General features: G+C 30.8%; 4 protein-coding genes across 15 annotated transcripts; 2 read left to right on the plus strand and 2 right to left on the minus strand.

Moving 5' to 3' along the window:
* Nucleotides 1-363: 363 nt before the first annotated feature.
* Nucleotides 364-11,699, minus strand: LOC122536154 (cyclin-dependent kinase 12). 10 transcript variants are annotated; one of them, XR_006308345.1, is made up of 13 exons: nucleotides 11,384-11,698; nucleotides 9,134-10,451; nucleotides 7,921-9,041; nucleotides 7,397-7,824; nucleotides 7,115-7,311; nucleotides 6,846-7,050; nucleotides 6,500-6,768; nucleotides 6,141-6,314; nucleotides 2,217-2,604; nucleotides 1,974-2,094; nucleotides 1,713-1,895; nucleotides 1,491-1,612; nucleotides 364-653 (listed from the first exon to the last, which is right to left on the minus strand). XR_006308345.1 is itself a non-coding variant. In XM_043668289.1 (13 exons), exons 2-12 carry the CDS (start codon nucleotides 10,441-10,443, stop codon nucleotides 1,513-1,515), a joined length of 4,431 nt encoding a protein of 1,476 aa, XP_043524224.1. In that variant the 5' UTR covers nucleotides 10,444-10,451; nucleotides 11,384-11,698; the 3' UTR covers nucleotides 364-653; nucleotides 1,491-1,512. The 10 variants fall into 10 exon arrangements, 5 of the variants coding, with proteins under 5 accessions (XP_043524224.1, XP_043524226.1, XP_043524225.1 ...); XM_043668289.1 differs by having other exon boundaries at nucleotides 1,491-1,547; XR_006308343.1 differs by having other exon boundaries at nucleotides 1,491-1,895; nucleotides 9,134-10,448.
* LOC122536163 (splicing factor 3B subunit 5) lies at nucleotides 9,360-12,618 on the plus strand. The gene is made up of 2 exons (XM_043668311.1): nucleotides 9,360-9,373; nucleotides 12,304-12,618. The coding sequence occupies exon 2, from the start codon at nucleotides 12,358-12,360 to the stop codon at nucleotides 12,613-12,615; it is 258 nt and encodes an 85-aa protein (XP_043524246.1). The 5' UTR covers nucleotides 9,360-9,373; nucleotides 12,304-12,357; the 3' UTR covers nucleotides 12,616-12,618.
* Nucleotides 12,619-12,690: 72 nt separating this feature from the next.
* LOC122536158 (cytoplasmic tRNA 2-thiolation protein 1) lies at nucleotides 12,691-14,548 on the plus strand. Of its 2 annotated transcripts, XM_043668299.1 has the most exons (7): nucleotides 12,847-12,878; nucleotides 12,914-13,021; nucleotides 13,107-13,338; nucleotides 13,425-13,543; nucleotides 13,608-13,796; nucleotides 13,925-14,129; nucleotides 14,214-14,548. In XM_043668299.1, the coding sequence occupies exons 2-7, from the start codon at nucleotides 12,974-12,976 to the stop codon at nucleotides 14,474-14,476; spliced, it is 1,056 nt and encodes a 351-aa protein (XP_043524234.1). In that variant the 5' UTR covers nucleotides 12,847-12,878; nucleotides 12,914-12,973; the 3' UTR covers nucleotides 14,477-14,548. The 2 variants fall into 2 exon arrangements, with proteins under 2 accessions (XP_043524233.1, XP_043524234.1); XM_043668298.1 differs by having other exon boundaries at nucleotides 12,691-13,021.
* A 148-nt stretch (nucleotides 14,549-14,696) lies between these two features.
* On the minus strand, nucleotides 14,697-16,928 carry LOC122536159 (mitochondrial E3 ubiquitin protein ligase 1). 2 transcript variants are annotated; one of them, XM_043668301.1, is made up of 6 exons: nucleotides 16,340-16,928; nucleotides 16,072-16,197; nucleotides 15,675-15,880; nucleotides 15,400-15,584; nucleotides 15,121-15,319; nucleotides 14,697-15,059 (listed from the first exon to the last, which is right to left on the minus strand). In XM_043668301.1, the coding sequence occupies exons 2-6, from the start codon at nucleotides 16,174-16,176 to the stop codon at nucleotides 14,732-14,734; spliced, it is 1,023 nt and encodes a 340-aa protein (XP_043524236.1). In that variant the 5' UTR covers nucleotides 16,177-16,197; nucleotides 16,340-16,928; the 3' UTR covers nucleotides 14,697-14,731. The 2 variants fall into 2 exon arrangements, with proteins under 2 accessions (XP_043524236.1, XP_043524235.1); XM_043668300.1 differs by having other exon boundaries at nucleotides 16,072-16,927.
* Nucleotides 16,929-18,245: the final 1,317 nt, after the last annotated feature.

Here is an 18,245-nt window from a genome sequence, read left to right on the forward strand (position 1 = left end):
ACAAAGAATCTATTTCTATCTTCTAATTTAAATCAACAGACCAAAAAATATATATTATAAAACGAAACACAAAAAATGTACAAAACAATTCTCTAATTTGTAATACATTTCTTGTAATAAAAAAAATATAAACAAAGGTTGTATTTGTTGATATAGAAACAATGTGTAATACGTGATACATACTTACTTTTGTATTGTTCGAATGCTTTTCCTAGCATTTCAGCGAAATTCTTCGTAGCATTTCGCGCAATCTGATTGTCCATTGAACAATCGAATTGTAAAACATTTGATAAAGCCATCAGTAAAATGAACGAGGTTAGGTAATTTTTTTTTTTTTTAACAATTTAATACCCTGCTCCTCTTTTCACTTGATGTTAATTAATTCGTTGCGTTTTTTTTATTATATTATATTATTATCACACCGTGCATAGAATCGAACAAATTCAACAAAATAAACAATTTATTATTCATTCCCACATATCATACTGTTGATCACTTCACTGAATAATCTACAGCGTGTCGCCAGTTTCTTTTTAAACCGCAGCACAAATCGCCATGATATCGTCACATATTGTATACAGCTTGCCGGTATAGAAGCACACGTCCTAACCTCACTTTCGTAGTGTACGTGTTTCTCTTGGAATCACTTCAATCTGAAACGTTCGTGAAACTTGTGTTAATTTTTCTTCCATTCTTTTTTTATTATTATTATGTTAAAAAAATAACTCCAGAAACTTCAATTTTATTATCCTTTGCAAATAAGAGAAGAAAAGGATATTCGACAATTCCGTAAAATATCTAACCAAACAAATTTATCTACTTATGATGTACTTAATTTGTAAATACGAATTTACATCATTGAATCAGTTTCTCCTCCTGCCCTAAAAAAATCCTACTATATTTGTACTTTTATCTCTTTATTATGTCTGGATATTATGTACATTACATCCCGTAAATATTTCCACAATAAATAAGAAACATCGTACGTAAAAAAAAAAAGAAAAGCTTATCCAACAAATAAACGTTTAAAACGTATCGAATTTTAGTTTTCTTTCCAACCTACTCCATTTTTCCTTTTTTTTTTTGTTTTTAGTAAATTCATTGAATATAACAAAATATATTACCTAACGTAAAACTGTATATAATGAACGCTAAATATTTGAAAAACAAGTTCTTTTTTTTTGAAAAAGATAAAAGTATCTATATTGACCAAATATTTTGTTTAAACTTTCCAAATGTACATACATCATGTATGTGTTTCCATGTATGCACATAAGTATTAAATGTTTAATACGAAAACAAAAATCTATGCGTGAACAAACTAAACTGATAAATATTAATACTTCAAAGCTCTTATTTCATATGTCGCATAAGTGTATACTATAAAGAGCATATTGTTATTATTAAAGATACAAGTACTATATTAAGTAACTGGTCACGTATTAATAATACATCAATTATATACAATTATACACCGAATGTGCACTTACAGTTATAAACAGATAGTAGAGTCTATAAACAACTTGGATGCAGTTGTACTTCCATGCCTAGTTAATTTAAAAAATAGCAATTTAGACCTTTTCCAACTTTATACAGAATATAGCTTAAAACGCTGTAAAGAGTTATATGTACAAATCATTATGAGCTAAATGCTGACTGAGAGGAAGTCGAAGGTAGGGAAAGGTTCTGCGTTAGGTTGGATGTTGGTTTACCTGGGGGTCGGGTGATAACAGGGGAAGGATTGCAAGTTTCCAAACCGTAGCGCGACATTAGCGCTAATAATGCACTGCGAACACCTGCTGTAGCCACTTGTGACCATCTTCCAGAACTCATTGCATCATCACCAGCATAAACTGCATGTGCATCAAAATTTCCTGACTGTGCTGCATTTGTATCTGCAAAAGTAAGACATAAAACAATAATTCATCACAAATATAAAAGAGAAAGAAAGAATATTCACAATGAATACATACCTATAGATAGCGGATTTAATACAGGGAGATGAGAGTCTACTAGTCCACTTGACCTCGAATTTGCTGCAAGTCGTAGTTCAGCATGTAATTCCCCTAGTAATTGTACTACTTTTGGGTCGCTCTGCAATTTGAATTATAACAGTTATGCTATTAAATTACAATAATATCATATTGAAGTATTAGTAATTATATAAAATTATAATTAAAATGAAACATTGAAAGTAAAAATTCGAATATATGTACCTCATTATCTGATCGAAGTGACATAAGATCTTCAACACGAATTGGTTTTCCTTGATTTAATGCATTTGTGAGAACACTTAATTTTCGAACAAGATTATCTTCTGTGTATAATTCCGACATATGAGAGCTAGCATCTCCTTTGGGTCGTGGTGTAACAGGTGGTGGACTAACATAAAAATATGATGGCGATGAGATCATGTAAGGTCTGCTAGCATCTCCTTTGGGCCGTGGTGTAACAGGTGGAGGACTTGTGTAATAATATGATGGCGATGAGACCATGTAAGGTCTATTTTGGTTGAACAAGTTATCTCCCCCATAGTAGGATTCCGTATCAAGACGATTTGGATGAGAGTTGTAACCTGCTTCCATTTTTAAACGTTTGGAAGACCTGAAATCAAGTCAAAGACATATTATAAAAACTGTAAAAATAATGATTAAGTGTTTTATTAAACATTATTATAAACATTAAAATAAATTTATTGAATACAAAACATGTATATCTTACTAAATAAAAACAAGTAATTAATAAATATATTTAATGATATAATATAAATAATAATAAAATTATATTACGTATAATTCTATAAAATAATTTTTGTAATGATTTAAATGGAATAAATGTTCCTTAAAATTTAAAGAATATATTAATATTATTATATCTAAGACAATTATAAAATAATGCTAATAAAACACTACAAAATAAAAATTTATATAAATATTATTAAGATGGACAATAACACATGGATATCCAACAGTAATATTTGCTTCATAATTAATAGAAATCATGCAAAAGATAATACGTTTTATAAACGTGCATATCGAACAAGCAAGACTAACAAATCAATATTTTATATAAATATACATGCAATTTAATAGGCACAGCATATCAAACTTTATTTATATTCCATAAATTTTATTTTTCACAATTTATTGCATACTTATCACTTATATCTGTATAAGTGAAAAGACATAACAAAACAATGATATAAAGTGATTGTTCATTACATCCTCAACCTTCTTGCACGATTAAGCTTTTATTTTAGTCATAAAGCCCAATTTGTTATATGATACACAAAACCAAGTCTCATGTGAATTATTAAACTGGACACCCTGGGTATAAACATATATTATACAGATTTGGAATATTTATTACCTATTTATATTCTTATAAGTGTTATAAAATTTGCCCTTTATCATTCAGCCACAATAACATTATTTCCTGAAACATAATTGTTTTTCTTATTAGATATCTTGCCAATTTGTATTTACCTATAATTACTTATTATTTTATATTTCAAATATGTTGTTCCCTACAAATTCCACAATATATTATTAACAATATAAATAACAATTTAATTTAATTTGTATCTACTATATATAGCATTATTATGATATATATATAGTAGAGATAATATGTACACATAACCAAAATATACTATTTATATAATATTACATAGTAAAGTAATTCATTATGCATAAATGTTTATTATATATATTATGCATAAGTGTGTATATATATTAGAAAATATCCCTATATTTTATTAGTTACATAATTACATATACAAATATAACAAATATAACATTGAAAAATTTGAATTTAATGACACAATTAATAAATTTTTATAACAGATTTTGTAATATATGCCACATAATTTGCAATATTTGGAAATCATTGCATTGTCTTTTATACATCATTTTATTTAAAGTCAATAAAACTACTTGCCAATATACACTTGCTTAAACAAAATAAGGTGAAAAATATATTCATTGTTTTTTTTTACAAGAAAATTGTTTTATATGTTGATTTATATTATTACGTACATTAATTTATTTTTCTTTTATTATTCATCACAAAACAACGTTTTCCTTTCATATTTTAAAGTAGCACATATTAATCATTTATAATTTTGTTTTTTTATCTTTATGACAAAAATTATATATAAATCAAAATAAAATATTTCCTATTTGTGAAAATAAGCTGCATGAATCTTTGAATCATGTTGTCGTGCAAAATAAAATTTTTATTTTACTTCATCTATATGTGAAATTTAATATTTTTGTAACATTAATATATTATTTATTTTGATACATTTTTTATTAAAATAAAGTAATAAACGTATTGAATATCTGTTCGAGCTTATTGTGGAATAAGTAGAAAAATAACATGTATTTTGCATATCGTTTTGAAAGGGTACATGATCATGTACACTGGTATTATCATTCATTCCCAAGGTCCCAGTGTTCATTGTCAGATATGACTTTATCAAAGGATTATGGTTACTTAGTTTATAAATAAAAATGTAGAACATTGAAAGGGACTAAACAAATTAAACAATAAAATATTTTAATAACATTGGAAATTCATTGTCCATAAAATTGTTAGGCAAGTGCCTATGGACATTTAGTAAATATTTTATATTACAGAAATTCAATATTATTTTACATTGTGATAATAATACATTAGGTTTATCTGTACCCTGAATTTCATTATAAGAATGGCTTTACATACAAAATACATGCAAAAACATGAAACTATTTAACAGATATTTAAAACTGCCATTCGTATATTGAAACTCACGATAATTATCTACAATACAGAATAATAAACTGTAACGCAGTTGCGAAAATATGATCAATTAAAATATGCCTAATTTATGTAGGTGTGAATGTCCAAATAAACTAAATTAACGCAAATAAAATGAAATATTGATGGTGAGGGTTGTGATGTTAGTATTTCGCGTAACATTCACACTTTAATCTTGAGTCCTTGTATTCCATTGTCTTCAATCTTCCAACAGCTTCTTCTTAGTATCCGTTTGACCTATTTACACTTCAAGACTAAATATTATAAAGATCTCGTTTATTTGCTCATACTTCGTGTTCATTCATTTCAATTATCGTTTCATGCGATTGTAGATATTTCCATTTAATAGTTTAATATGAAATTAACATATGAAATTTCTTTTTTATTTACAATCATATACCTACTATATATTTCTGTCTTTTTTTTTTTGTTTTTCGTATAGTTCTTCATTTCAAAAATCAATTTCTGTAGATGTATGTCACTGATACAATCGTAGACATTGATAATTGCAATATATGCATATACGTTCATTGTTGTAAATGCATATATAATTGCATAATATAAAATCATACATATGTGCATTTTCATTTACGCGAATGTGTCACACTGTATACATGTTTATGTTGACATGTACATATATTAGTAAATATGTATATATTTATCTACTAATTGATCATATTATTATTAAACATAAAAAATATCTCATGTGATTAATTTCAAAGGCAATCAATTAAATTAAATCACAAACACATTGCAAGAGAGAAATACGTATTTTTACATAAATGTTGGTATCTTCCAAATAATAATATTTGATATCATTTTAAAAGAAAAATTCTAATATATAATATGATATTATTTCTTCCAATTATTAAAAAATAATTAAATATTGTGATATTGTTGTGAAAAAACCTATCATCATAATTTTTGTATTTTTTTAAATACATGCATTTGAAATATTTTCAAATATTTGGAAAGTGAAGTAGAACATAAATTTTTGTAGTAAACCCATGAAAAGAGAAGGTTGTTGTACATTTTCGTGTCTATGTTCCATTGTTCTGCACTATAGCCATCGTCGTGTTTGAACGACTGTGAATCAAACTAAAATTAACTTATTTTATCCATTATTGAAAGTCGCATGCAAATGGACGATGAAAATAAGATACTACACAGTTATGTTTTCATTCTTTAAATAAGATCTCTAACAACGCATTTTGCTAAGAAAATAAATGCCAAGCACAACTGCAGTACACAGCCATCTACGTGTGTAAGCAATTAGTATCTGGTCAGTACTGGATATCGTGTCCCAGTTTGTGCGAATATGTCTCTCTACAGCTACTCACCCCCCAACGTCAGATAGATCTTCCATAGCCTTATGGGGACCTCCTTTATTTGGAAGAGGAAGAAGAGGCATCTTTCCTGCAGAGCTTTCTTGTTGTTCTCGTTGTTGACGTCTTCGTTTTTTACTCCAGAGCTCATGACAGTCTTGCCAAGTAGGAAGTTGAGGTGCTGGCATCCTAATTTTTATATAAAAAATATCTTATGAGTAAGCAATAACAATTAAAATCTTAATACAAAAAAAATCACAAAAAATTTTTTCTCTTTATACTCTTATGTAAATATTGTTTGTTATTTTAAATTGCATAATTAATTTAAATATATTTTTTATATATGCATATTCAAATATAAGAGGAAAACATACTGCTCTGGTTGAACATTTTTCAGCCATGCACTTTTAAGTGCATCAGCAGCCGTTATTCGTTTTTCTGGATCTAATTCCAGCATTTTGTCTAAAAGATCCAGAGCTGGAGTTGGCATGAATGAAAAATCTTCTCGTAAACGTCTTCTATGTGATTTTTTTGGTTTCAATGTATGCCATAATGGCAATTTTATCACAGATGGCCAAACGGCAGGAGTTGGTGTACCACAAACTCTGGAAATCATCTCCAACTGCATCATTTCTACATTTGCCTAATAAAGAATAAAAATAATCATCTTCTTCTAATTCTTTTCTCTAATGAACATATAATTTACCATCATTTTCTTACTTGAAATAGCGGTTTTTTAGAAAATAATTCTCCTAAAATACAGCCACAACTCCACACATCTATGGCAGGACCATAACGTTCTTCGCCCAATAATAATTCAGGTGGCCTATACCACAAAGTTATTACTTTGTTTGTATAGGGACGCTGTCTATCTTCAGCATTATAAAGTCTTGCAAGGCCAAAGTCAGCTAACTTGACTTCCCCTCTATAAAAATTATATAATTAAACTACAGAAATACAAAATTTATTGTATAATAAATTTTATGTACTTGTTGTTCATCAATATGTTAGAACACTTGATGTCTCTATGTAAAAAGTTTTTACTGTGGCAGTAATTTAATCCATCTAGTAGTTGTTTCATAATGCTTGCATTATTCATTTCATTGAAATCCACCATTCCAGATTCCAAAAGACCCATTAAATCATGATCCATATATTCAAATACAAGATAGAATGAACCCTTGTCCTGTAACATTATAATGTGCAATATTATTCTTACTACATTATGTGTGCTTTAATTATATACTTTAATAAATACTTTAATAAAGTACCTTTCTAAAATCCAACGCATCTTGTTTGTCCGTGACTATTTCCCTTAAGTTCACGATATTTTTATGATTAAGTTGTCGTAAGATTTTTATTTCTCGTACTGCAGTAATAGGAAATCCCTCCTTCTCATTTTCTAGACGAACTTTCTTTAATGCGACAAGCACACCAGCTCGTTTGTCTTGAGCTTTATAAACTTGTCCATAAGTACCCTCTCCTATTTGAGCTATGACTTCAAATACGTCGACAGAGCGTTCTCCCCAATCTTTACCGCTTGAAGCCGACATAGGAGTATGACAATTTCTGGAACCTCTACGCTTTAAAATTTTTGGTCTCTTCAATTTCGGTTTTGGCGGAATTCGTTCGATTTTCGTACGAGGAGGCGTTGCATTTGGATCATCTTCTCCACTTAAATCTTCTGAACCAGGAACAACTAAATATCAAATAATAATATAAGTAATGAAATAAATTATAAAGATAATATTTCAATGATATTAAAATTATACATGTTCTTATACCACAAACTTGCCTGGTGGCATAGGTAAATCTTTAATACTCTTCTTCTGCGGTGGTTTTGGAGTTGAAGATGAGAATTTCATTTGTGCCTTACTAGGCGGACTTGGAGATCGACTCGGTGGTGAGTCTATACTCTCCAAATCATTTTGATTAATTCCAGGTGGTAATGGTAATCGTGATAAACTTTTAGTCTTGAACGCCACAATAGGAGGCTTGGGAGGATCTACTGATTTAAGAGGAACTAGATTGTTAGGAGGATTAAATTTAGACATAGCCGTGTTTGGTGCTGGAACTGGTATAGGTATAGGTGGCGGTGGAACAGATAAATTAGGGAGAACAGGTACTGGTACAGGAATAGGCACTGGCATAGATACTAAACCTGCTGCATTTGCAGACTCAGATTGTGGCAATGGTGGCGCTTGTAGATTTGTAACAGCAGGAAAACTGGGACTATTTGTAACAGTCACTGGACAAACGCTAGTGGTTGTAGGCGAAGTATATACAATCATATGCTGATTAGTTCCAGGTATTACATTTGGTGCATTAACAGTTTGTGTGATTGGCAATGGTGGCGTTTTTCCCGCTATTCCGTTATCATCCGATATTGGAACAGGAATATCCACAAGATCAACAGGCTTCATACTTTCATTTGTCGTCTTCAATTGATCTTTATGATTCACATATTTATCTTTATTGTCAGTGGATGCTTTGTTCTCGGAAGATGTATTACTAGCATCTTTCTCATCTGTGCCTTCTATAATTTGAACTTCATCTTGAATGACAGCCTTTTCCTTAGCAGCTTGTAACTTTTTGTATGCTAATTCTCTCATGTTTCTATCTTTTACAAGTTCAGCAAATAAACTAGTTTCGCTAATTTTTGCTTGCACTCGAAGATTTCTTGCTGTGATGCTTGAGGGACTTCTCGCTCTAGGTCTATGAGGTGAAGGGGAAGGTATCCTCGAGGGACGTGGACTTTTTGATTTGTGTTTTCTTGCTGATTTATGTGATTTGCTAGGAGAACGAGATTTTTTTGGAGTACGACTTCTTCTGCGCGAACGAGATCTAGATCGTGATTGTAACTTGCGCCATCGTCCAGGACTCCGTGATCGTGAACGAGAAAGAGGTAAATGCAACCTAGAAAACAACATGAAATAAATAATTATTTTATTGTATGTATATTATATATATGTAATTATTTATTGTATGTATATTATATATATGTATACCTGCTTCCAGTAGGACTTCTAGTTGACCTCGATTTCCTTTTATCTCTTCTGTCTTTTTCATGATGTCTATGTCGTCGTTCAGATTCATCACGTCGTCTACGTTTCGAAGATGGAGAGCTAACAGGATCTCTACGCCGGTGAGTTACGGGACTCGGACTGAACTCTCTCCGTCTTGTGGAAGGACTAGGGCTATGCCTAAGTCTATGCACCATTGGACTTGGACTAAAATCTCTTCTTCTCGTTGGGCTATGGTCCCTTCGTCTTGACGGTGGACTTGGACTATGAGGTCTCCTGCGACTGGAGCTAATAGTGGGTCCAGGACTAATGCTACTACGTCGTGTATGAATACTAGGACTATGCTTTTGTCTTTCAGGAGTATGTTTCATTGTAGAACTTGCTTTGTTATTTTCCGGAGTTGTCGTTCTTGGAGGTATTAAAGGAGTATGGGGAGATTCTGTTGGTCTTGGAGGAAGCGGTGGAGGTGTTACATTTCGTGGTTGTCTTGTTATTTCAAGTTCTACATCACTTAAACACCTTTGTTCTTGAGGTGTAGCAGGTGATATTGGCGAGGTACTGTCTTTTAATGGTAAAGGTGGCGATTCTGACCAATTACCAACTGGTTTTTCATGTTCTGGACTTATAATAATTTCATCTGTAATACGATGCGGACTCAGACTATGAGAATGTTTTTTGGATTTTCGTTTTTTCTTTTTCCCAGAACTAGACGAAGGACTAAGACTTTTCTTTTTCTTCTTTTCTCGTTTATGTTTCTTCTCTTTTCTCCTTGCATATCGTCTAGACTCTTCTTCGTATTCAGGTGTTCCACCATGCATTGCCGAAGGTTGTTGTTCATTTGGTGAATAATGTCTATTAGTATGCCTATGTTGAACTGGTGGAGATGGTGAAAGACTAATAGGAGATGCTCCAAGAGCACGTACTGGACTCCCTCCATAATAACGTCTTTGTAAAACTGGTTCAGGTACTTCTCCATCTGTATAGCTATTACCTCTACTGTCTTCTGATTGAATTTCTCCAGCTTCTGGTTCAGATAAGTCTTCACTACTCACATCTGAGTATTCAACCAATGGTTTAACAATGGAAGAAGCTACAGTCGGCACATTCTCTATGGACTTATCTCTTGATCTCTTTTTTTTCTTTTTTCCAGAACTTTTATTTTTCCCATGCCTTCTGTGCTTCTTATCAGGTGCTTCAAAACTATGTCGATTTATATCACTGCTGGTACTACCTCTTCTACGTGATCGAAATCTTCCATTACGTTCAGCTCTTTCAATATCACGACTGCTAGGCATGTCACCTACTAAAATACAAGAGTATTAATGTACAAAAGTAATCAATATTTCATTTACCTTATCAATACATTGAATGTTATGAGGATATTGATAAATAGTAATGTTAAAATTAACAGAAATATTTAAATTAACAAAGTAATTAACTAAAGCACTTAAACGATTTCATCCTTTTAATAAGGTATACATCATAAACAATAATGTATACATACAACAATATATTATGTTAAAATAAACAACACTTTGATATTATAGATAAGATATATAAAATTTATCCATTAATCAATAATGTTGCTTTATGGCACAATAAAGATTCACAAAATAATACTTGCACAAATCAATGTAATGCTTATACAATGCACAATTTTAAATATGCACTTTATATATATATTAAATCTCGCTTACAAAAATATTGCAAATGTATTGGAATTCAATTTCCGTCAAATATAAAGTTTAATTCTAATACAAACATATAAAAAATCAAGTATTTTCAATATTTATTTTAGCTTTAATTGATACAACACAAAAAATTTGAAAATTATATTATGTTTTTGCTCTCCTTAATGCTTTCAACAGAACATCATGGATATTATACACACACAATGATATATAATACATACGTAGGAAGACACAAGTACATACATATGCATAAATTAGTCGACGTAACAGTATTTCCGAACAACACAATTCTTCGGCTAGTATAATGGAAAACAGTAATTATTTACAATAGCCTCTTTTTAAGATAAAAACAACGATCTACTCAGTATAAACTTATGACTTGTTGGTTTAAAGAATATTTTGCAAAAAAGAATTTTTCGGCCGAGCTAACATAGCCGCCATTGTTAACGACTGGGTGGCAAGGGAGTTGCCCAGTTTTCTCGAAAGAAAGTTAGTTAATGTTCCTAAACGGAATTATAAACTGATGGCTCGTTCAAGTACTTACGTGCAATATAAATCTTGTGATATCACGCTGAATGTTGAATTTCTTTGCATCGAGCTGGTCCAACGTAGCGATGAATGTAATGGTTACGTTCGTTGCTCAATAAACAGTTTTAACACATATTTCATAGGCCACGAGTAAAATTTGATAAAAATTAATAGCTATCGTAACAATTAAATGTTCAGGCAATCATATTTTTATAGTTTTACTAGCCGATGCATCATATCTCATGAATTTTCTTTGGATCGTATTTGGCTTTCTCATAAAGATAGCTCAAGTAAGTAGAAGCCATTAACCATTAGCACGTCATTATTGTCTGACGTACAAGCGATAAGTGCTGCACTCTTGCGGCTAAACACGAAGTATACAAAATTGCGGAATAATCTTAAATATTATTATACTCATTCTAATTGGTTGAGCTGAATTTCTTCATTATGTTTATATATAAATATAAATACAATTATTATTGAATTTTTTACATTGGCAGATATAAAATTTACGAAATTTACAAATATAAATGTCACATATAGCAATATATTTTCATACACTTATATTTTACATATTGTGAAATTACATTTTAAATTTATAATTTATATATTTTAATACAAGAATATATTTTATTTATATCAAGTCAGTATCGATTTTTATATAGCCTTTTTTTCAGAATAATACACGACGAATACACTCTTATATTTATGATCATTAAGAAACTTATTTTAAATACGTCTTAAAATATTTTTTTTATATTATCTTGTTTATCTAAATTCATTATTTTGTTGTTTTATATGAATTTTTATGAAATACATGAAAAGTCTGCGTTATGTTTTTTCGACAAGCACGCTTCCTATCTTGAGGTGCAGTATAAATTTTTGATCTATGGTTAATGGCGATTCAATATTAGTAGTGTTAGATATTAAATTTAGTAAATAGAAGTGAATCTAATTTAATTTTCATCTTTATCGTTAAAAAGTTAGAATATGGGGGAAAGATATAACATTCACAGTCAGTTGGAACATTTGCAATCAAAGTACATTGGGACAGGGCATGCCGACACAACCAAATTTGAGTGGCTTGTGAATCAGCATCGTGATTCGTGCAGTTCTTATATGGGACATTATGATCTATTAAATTTCTTCGCTATTGCCGAAAACGAAGCGAAAGCCCGCGTTCGATTCAACCTTATGGAGAAAATGTTACAGCCCTGCGGCCCGCCTCCAGAAAAGCCAGAAGATTAAGTTCCATGGAATACATACTACGTACACATTGTTTAAACAGTACACGTGATTAAAACTTCTTTTACTGTTTTTGTATAAACTGACGAAGTTCCATTCATTTTCACATCATAAAAATTGATTTCAATCGAGTTATATTCTAAAGTTATTTTTGTGTGTAAATAAAAAAAATATAATTGTGAATTCAACAAAATTTTATGCAATTTTAACATAACCTCTACAAATAAAACGGGGTACGTGATTTTTGAATTCATTGAATAAAAGAAGGGAAACAGAGACATAAATTACAAGTTAAATTATCATAGTGACAGTTCTATTATAATATTCGTAGTATAAAAAAAACAATCAAAAATTCTACAAAATGCCTATTCCATGTTCGAGGCAGTGTGGGAAGAAAGCTATCCTTAAAGTAAGTCAAATGATTACTGTTCTAAATTGTTACTCGAGATTTATAAATATAAAACATGAATGAAAAATGACATCTTTAATTACAGAGACCTAAAACTGGACATGCCTTATGTAAAGAATGTTTTTTTTATGCATTTGAAAGTGAGATTCACAATACAATTACGCAGGGTAAATTATTTAAACCTGGCGATAAAGTTGCTATTGGAGCGTCAGGAGGAAAAGATTCTACAGTACTTGCGTATGTTTTAAAAACCTTGAATGAGAGACATCAATATGGAATTGACCTTTTTCTTTTATCTATTGATGAGGGAATTACTGGTATTATAATAAAATATTATCCTATAATATTTAAACATTCTAGAATCTCTTTCAAATTTTTTTATTACAAGATTGTATTATTTTAGGATACAGAGATGATAGTTTGAAAACTGTTCAGCAGAATAAAGATGATTATGGACTCCCATTAAAAATATTATCTTATAAAGAATTATATGGATGGACAATGGATGAAATTGTGGCTGAAGTATATATAGCAATTTCAGGTAAAAATCATTTAAATTTGTTACTTAATTTTTATTCTATTTTAGATTGGCAAAAAAAATAACTGTACATTTTGTGGTGTATTTCGAAGACAAGCTTTAGATAGAGGTGCAGCTTTCTTAGGGGTGGATTGCATTGCAACAGGTCATAATGCTGATGATATTGCAGAGACAGTTCTAATGAATATCTTGAGAGGTGATATAGCAAGATTACAGAGATGTACTTCAATTATTACTGTAAGTTATGTATTATATATATTTATAATTATATAATTATATATCGTTCTTACAAGAAAAAGAAGAAAGAAAAGAAAAATTCCAAGGTATATTACGTGATAGAAATTAATATTTTATTTATAATGTAGGCAGGAGCAGATTGCATAAGACGATGCAAACCTCTTAAATATGCATATGAGAAAGAAATAGTAATGTATGCATATTTTAAACAGTTGGTATACTTTTCAACAGAGTGTGTATTTGCACCAAATGCATACAGAGGACATGCAAGAACATATCTTAAAGATTTAGAGAGAATTAGGCCTTCTTCTATATTAGATATCATTCATTCTGGTAAATAAAATTGTAATTACTGTGCTAAAATTATTTTTTGATATTTATATAATATGTATATGATTAATATATTTTCGTTCGTAGGAGAAACATTACAAGTAAAAGAAGGTATCAAACTGCCAGAACGAAGGAATTGTTCTCGTTGCGGATTTGTATCTAGCCAAGAAATTTGCAAAGCGTGTATTATGTTAGAAGGTTTGAATAGAGGACTTCCCAAACTTGGTATTGGAAAATCTACTAAAGTTAAACGAGCACTGGAGTCTATTGCAAAAGACAAATGCAATGACAAATGTAATGGCAAATGTAAAGACAATGAACAAATTGATGAAAAAGATTTAGAATTTTGACGATTTCTTATGTTTTAAAATATATTTGTAAACTTTCAGGATATGTTATTAAAATACACAATTTGCAAATAATTTCACTTGCATTTGTATTATTTTGAACCTCCAATAATTGTTTTATTGTTTAAAGTACATTTTAGTCTTTCATTAGTATTTTTAGTCATTTTGTATTACTTACTTTTTTACTCCTAGAAATATTAATTTTCATCAAGTAAAAAAAGTATTTACTAATTTAAGAAATTTATATTTGTACTAATGTTAAATAATATATGCTGCTGCTTTTTGTGAAATTGGCGCTCTACAAACTGGACAATCGCTAGTGATGTCATCAGAGCAGTCTTCACATAAACAGACATGCCCACATGGAAGAAGAATAATCTCACGAGGATTTGTACGACAAACAACGCATAACTGATCTTCTCTAAGATCAGTGTCTCTTACTCTTTGCCGTCTTTCTTTCCGAGATGCAGCTAGAGTTTGTCTTAAATCTTCTGCTAATCTTTGTTCTGTTCTGTCTTTCCAATAACGTCGAAAAACTATTCCACCAATCAACATTCCAATAGCACCAAACATTAAACATAATAATCTAAAATATAAATAGTTGATCAAGAACGATATTTATGAATTACATAAACTATACAACTCACCTATATGTTCGTTTGCGCTCATCCAATTTCCTAAGCAAAGAACTAATTGACATGCTTGTTAAATAAAATGGTGTACCATTTAATGGTGGTTGTAATGTAAGTGTTTTAGATTTCGTTCTTGCTAATTCACCTATACCTGTCATAACTGATCCTTCACGAAGCAGTTCTTCAGTTGATTGTAAACCACGCTGGCGTATACCTAAAATTAAAAATGAAGTAGCTTTTATGAATTTTGTTAAATGGTACATTGCTGTAAAATTTCAAGTAGTTGTTTCTTACCTGTGAAAAAACCCCATAAATGGTCTGCAAAGGATGGTACTGTTGGCTCAAAGGTATTAGATACCACATCCAAGTCTAAAATATCTGCTGACAATGGTTCCAATACTTCTACAGAATAACTTCCATGTTGTAAAGAGAATGGAACAGTATTATAAACTTTATGAACAGTACGCTCTTGATCTGACCTGTAGAAATAAAAGTAGTTTTAAACACATGTTTCTTATGATCTCATAATGATTGTGTTTTTTATAACATATTTGAAACAAAAGTATCACCAGAAACCAGCAGTAGTTCTAGCTACAACATGTTCTTTGATTTTGAGCTTTTGTACAACACCAGTTAATTTTTTATTATTAATGCTGTTCAATGGCTTTCCTAAGGGTTTTACAATACCCCTAATAGCTATGTAGTCTATCTTGTTATTGGAACTTTTATCGATAAGCTCTCCCAATTGTGGCCCAACTTCGTGAAACTCGGCACCCTGTAGAGAAACTAAACATTTTGAAGTACTTCTGAACATTAAACACGTTAATATAATTTACTTTGAGATAACATTCAAATCACTGCACAAACATTTAATGTTTAATATTTTATCCATAACAAGATTGAGAATCAAATAATAAAATAATGACAATTATATAAATAAATAATAATAATAATAATATAATTTACCTTAACTGCTGTAATTGCATTTTTACAGTGAAAGTATTGTTTCATACAAATACCAAAAATTATACTGTCAATTCCGAGAGCTATTACTTCACCTAAATAATCCATGACTAGGTTATATTTTTAAACCTCAAAGTTAAAATATTGTCCATGTTTAATAATTTTATTAATTCCTTTCTAGTCTAGCGTAGTTTCATAATAGCAATAGAATATTTGAGAACTTAAAATATATGATTTTTTATTGAAAATTTAAAACACATGCGATTGTTACCTGATGTAAGATATAAAAGGCAATTGCATATATTATGTTGTCAACACTGTCAAACATGTGACACAATAAATTTGCATGTTTATGTTGATAAACCTGTTGGAGTGCGCGGTTAAAACCGTTTCTTATTGTTAGTATCTGTTTATTGAGATACCGTATTTACAATTTCTATTTGTACCTTTTAATGTAAGTGACTTGTGTTACTTCAAAATTTATTTTAATCAAGAAATGCGCAACGAATCAAGTAAGATTTGCTTGTTTAACGAAGTAAATTTTCAAATGTCATCATTCTTGTTCCCATGAGTTTCCACGTTTCGTTCTAAATTTCACTGTCACTTTTACGATTTTCATAATTCATTTTCTAATTTAAAACGCAATGTAATGTAGAAAAGGGAACGAGATTGGGAACATAACCTTCGAAAAATGTTATCATCGCCGCCTATATATTGCATTATGAAATCATCTCTGCAATAGTACACTGTTTTTCGATTGTCATAACACACTGGAGTCGTTTGGAATTAAGGAAATACTCGATAATATTGATTTATGAAAAAGTTCGAGATACCACTTTACCAAGTTTGTAAATTAGCGAACTTTCGTGTAATTATAGAAAATTTGAAAATGCAAAACTACAAAAGATAAACGTAGGACAAGGATAAAACAATTTGATACTTAAGCATGTACCGTGTGAATCACCCCTAAGATCGGTGCCGGAACTAATTTATATTGTTGTCCCTATCGTCTGCCCTCTTTGTCTACCGCGCGAATATTTATTACCCTAGCTTTCTTTTCATACCCCATATAATAATATATATAATATATAATTAGACCCTAGCTTTCTTTTCATACCCCATTTGTTCCGTAAAATGCAGAAATGTGTTTTTATAATTAGTACCACCCAGTTACCGCTAGATGGCGCCACCATGTCCATTTTGTGGCAGTTCGCACTAATGAGAAAAACCTAATTAAGAGGAATAATTTGCGAACTTTTTTAGATGCTCCCTTAAAATTAGGCTCCCCGCTTTCTTTCTATGTGTGTTTTGTTCTAGAGGAACGTGTGTGTAGAAAGTTGTATTTTTTTTTCAATAGATCGAAGGATATCCTTGTGGCACACTATTGCTTTCCTTGTCTAGCGTCATTAGACAAGGAGGGCACTAGCGTGCGACAAGGACAGACATATAGACGCGATAGATAAGGAGCGTGATAGTGTGCGACAAGGACAGACATATTCGCGCGATAGACAAGGAGAGTAACAACGTGCGACAAGGACAGACGTATTCGCGCTGTAGACAAGGAGAATGATAGTGTGCGACATGGACAACAATTTAAATTAGTTCCACCGTTTCACTGCTTCGCGACGCTATTATTTTAATGCCTCTAGCGGCTAGCACATCCAGTCTTCCCTTAATATAGCAGTTCCAAAGACACGAATATTTCAAATCATAAGTGGATGCTGCTTAGTTACGGATCAAGTGCGAGCTTTAGTTTAAGCGTGCAGAGTGCGGAATGTCTCTAGGATGGGTGCCGTTTCTTGGCACCGAGCGTCTGAGATTAGGGGTCGCCGGCATCAGCCCTAGTGATGAATCTGGCGATGACTCTCAGACGAAATACACTCTACCTTCTATATTTTTTATAACCTTACATTATACATAAAATCATCCGCTACAAAAATTTCATCTTGAGTACTATCTTGATGAATTACAAATTGTATATTTTCAGTTATACATAGCTGTATCTATATACAAGAATGAAAAGTTTCATTCAAGAACAAAAGAAGCAGTTCCTTCTCTAAGCGACCCACTAGATTTTGTTTTGCGTGATACTCTCAATCAGTAGGTATTCTTAAATTTAAAAATGAATTGGAAATAACCAACCAGACCCACATTCTTTTCGGAAAGCTTCTCATCTC

The sequence above is a fragment of the Frieseomelitta varia genome, unplaced genomic scaffold (genome assembly GCF_011392965.1).
Source record: "Frieseomelitta varia isolate USP_RPSP 00005682 unplaced genomic scaffold, Fvar_1.2 scaffold_805, whole genome shotgun sequence".
Classification (NCBI taxonomy): domain Eukaryota; kingdom Metazoa; phylum Arthropoda; class Insecta; order Hymenoptera; family Apidae; genus Frieseomelitta; species Frieseomelitta varia.

What these genes read in the sequence shown, in the direction of transcription:
- LOC122536158 (XM_043668298.1), top strand. Translation starts at nt 12,974, where the DNA reads ATGCCTATTCCATGTTCGAGGCAGTGTGGGAAGAAAGCTATCCTTAAA. An exon ending in TATTGATGAGGGAATTACTG is followed by an intron (nt 13,339 to 13,424) that starts GTATTATAATAA and finishes GTATTATTTTAG; the next exon opens with GATACAGAGATGATAGTTTG. An exon ending in GATGTACTTCAATTATTACT is followed by an intron (nt 13,797 to 13,924) that starts GTAAGTTATGTA and finishes TTTATAATGTAG; the next exon opens with GCAGGAGCAGATTGCATAAG.
- LOC122536159 (XM_043668301.1), bottom strand. Translation starts at nt 16,176, where the DNA reads ATGGATTATTTAGGTGAAGTAATAGCTCTCGGAATTGACAGTATAATT. An exon ending in ATGCAATTACAGCAGTTAAG is followed by an intron (nt 15,881 to 16,071) that starts GTAAATTATATT and finishes GTTTCTCTACAG; the next exon opens with GGTGCCGAGTTTCACGAAGT. An exon ending in AGAACTACTGCTGGTTTCTG is followed by an intron (nt 15,585 to 15,674) that starts GTGATACTTTTG and finishes TTATTTCTACAG; the next exon opens with GTCAGATCAAGAGCGTACTG.
- LOC122536154 (XM_043668288.1), bottom strand. Translation starts at nt 10,443, where the DNA reads ATGCCTAGCAGTCGTGATATTGAAAGAGCTGAACGTAATGGAAGATTT. An exon ending in AACATATTGATGAACAACAA is followed by an intron (nt 7,051 to 7,114) that starts GTACATAAAATT and finishes TAATTTTTATAG; the next exon opens with AGGGGAAGTCAAGTTAGCTG. An exon ending in CTAAAAAACCGCTATTTCAA is followed by an intron (nt 6,769 to 6,845) that starts GTAAGAAAATGA and finishes ATTCTTTATTAG; the next exon opens with GCAAATGTAGAAATGATGCA.
- LOC122536163 (XM_043668311.1), top strand. Translation starts at nt 12,358, where the DNA reads ATGGGGGAAAGATATAACATTCACAGTCAGTTGGAACATTTGCAATCA.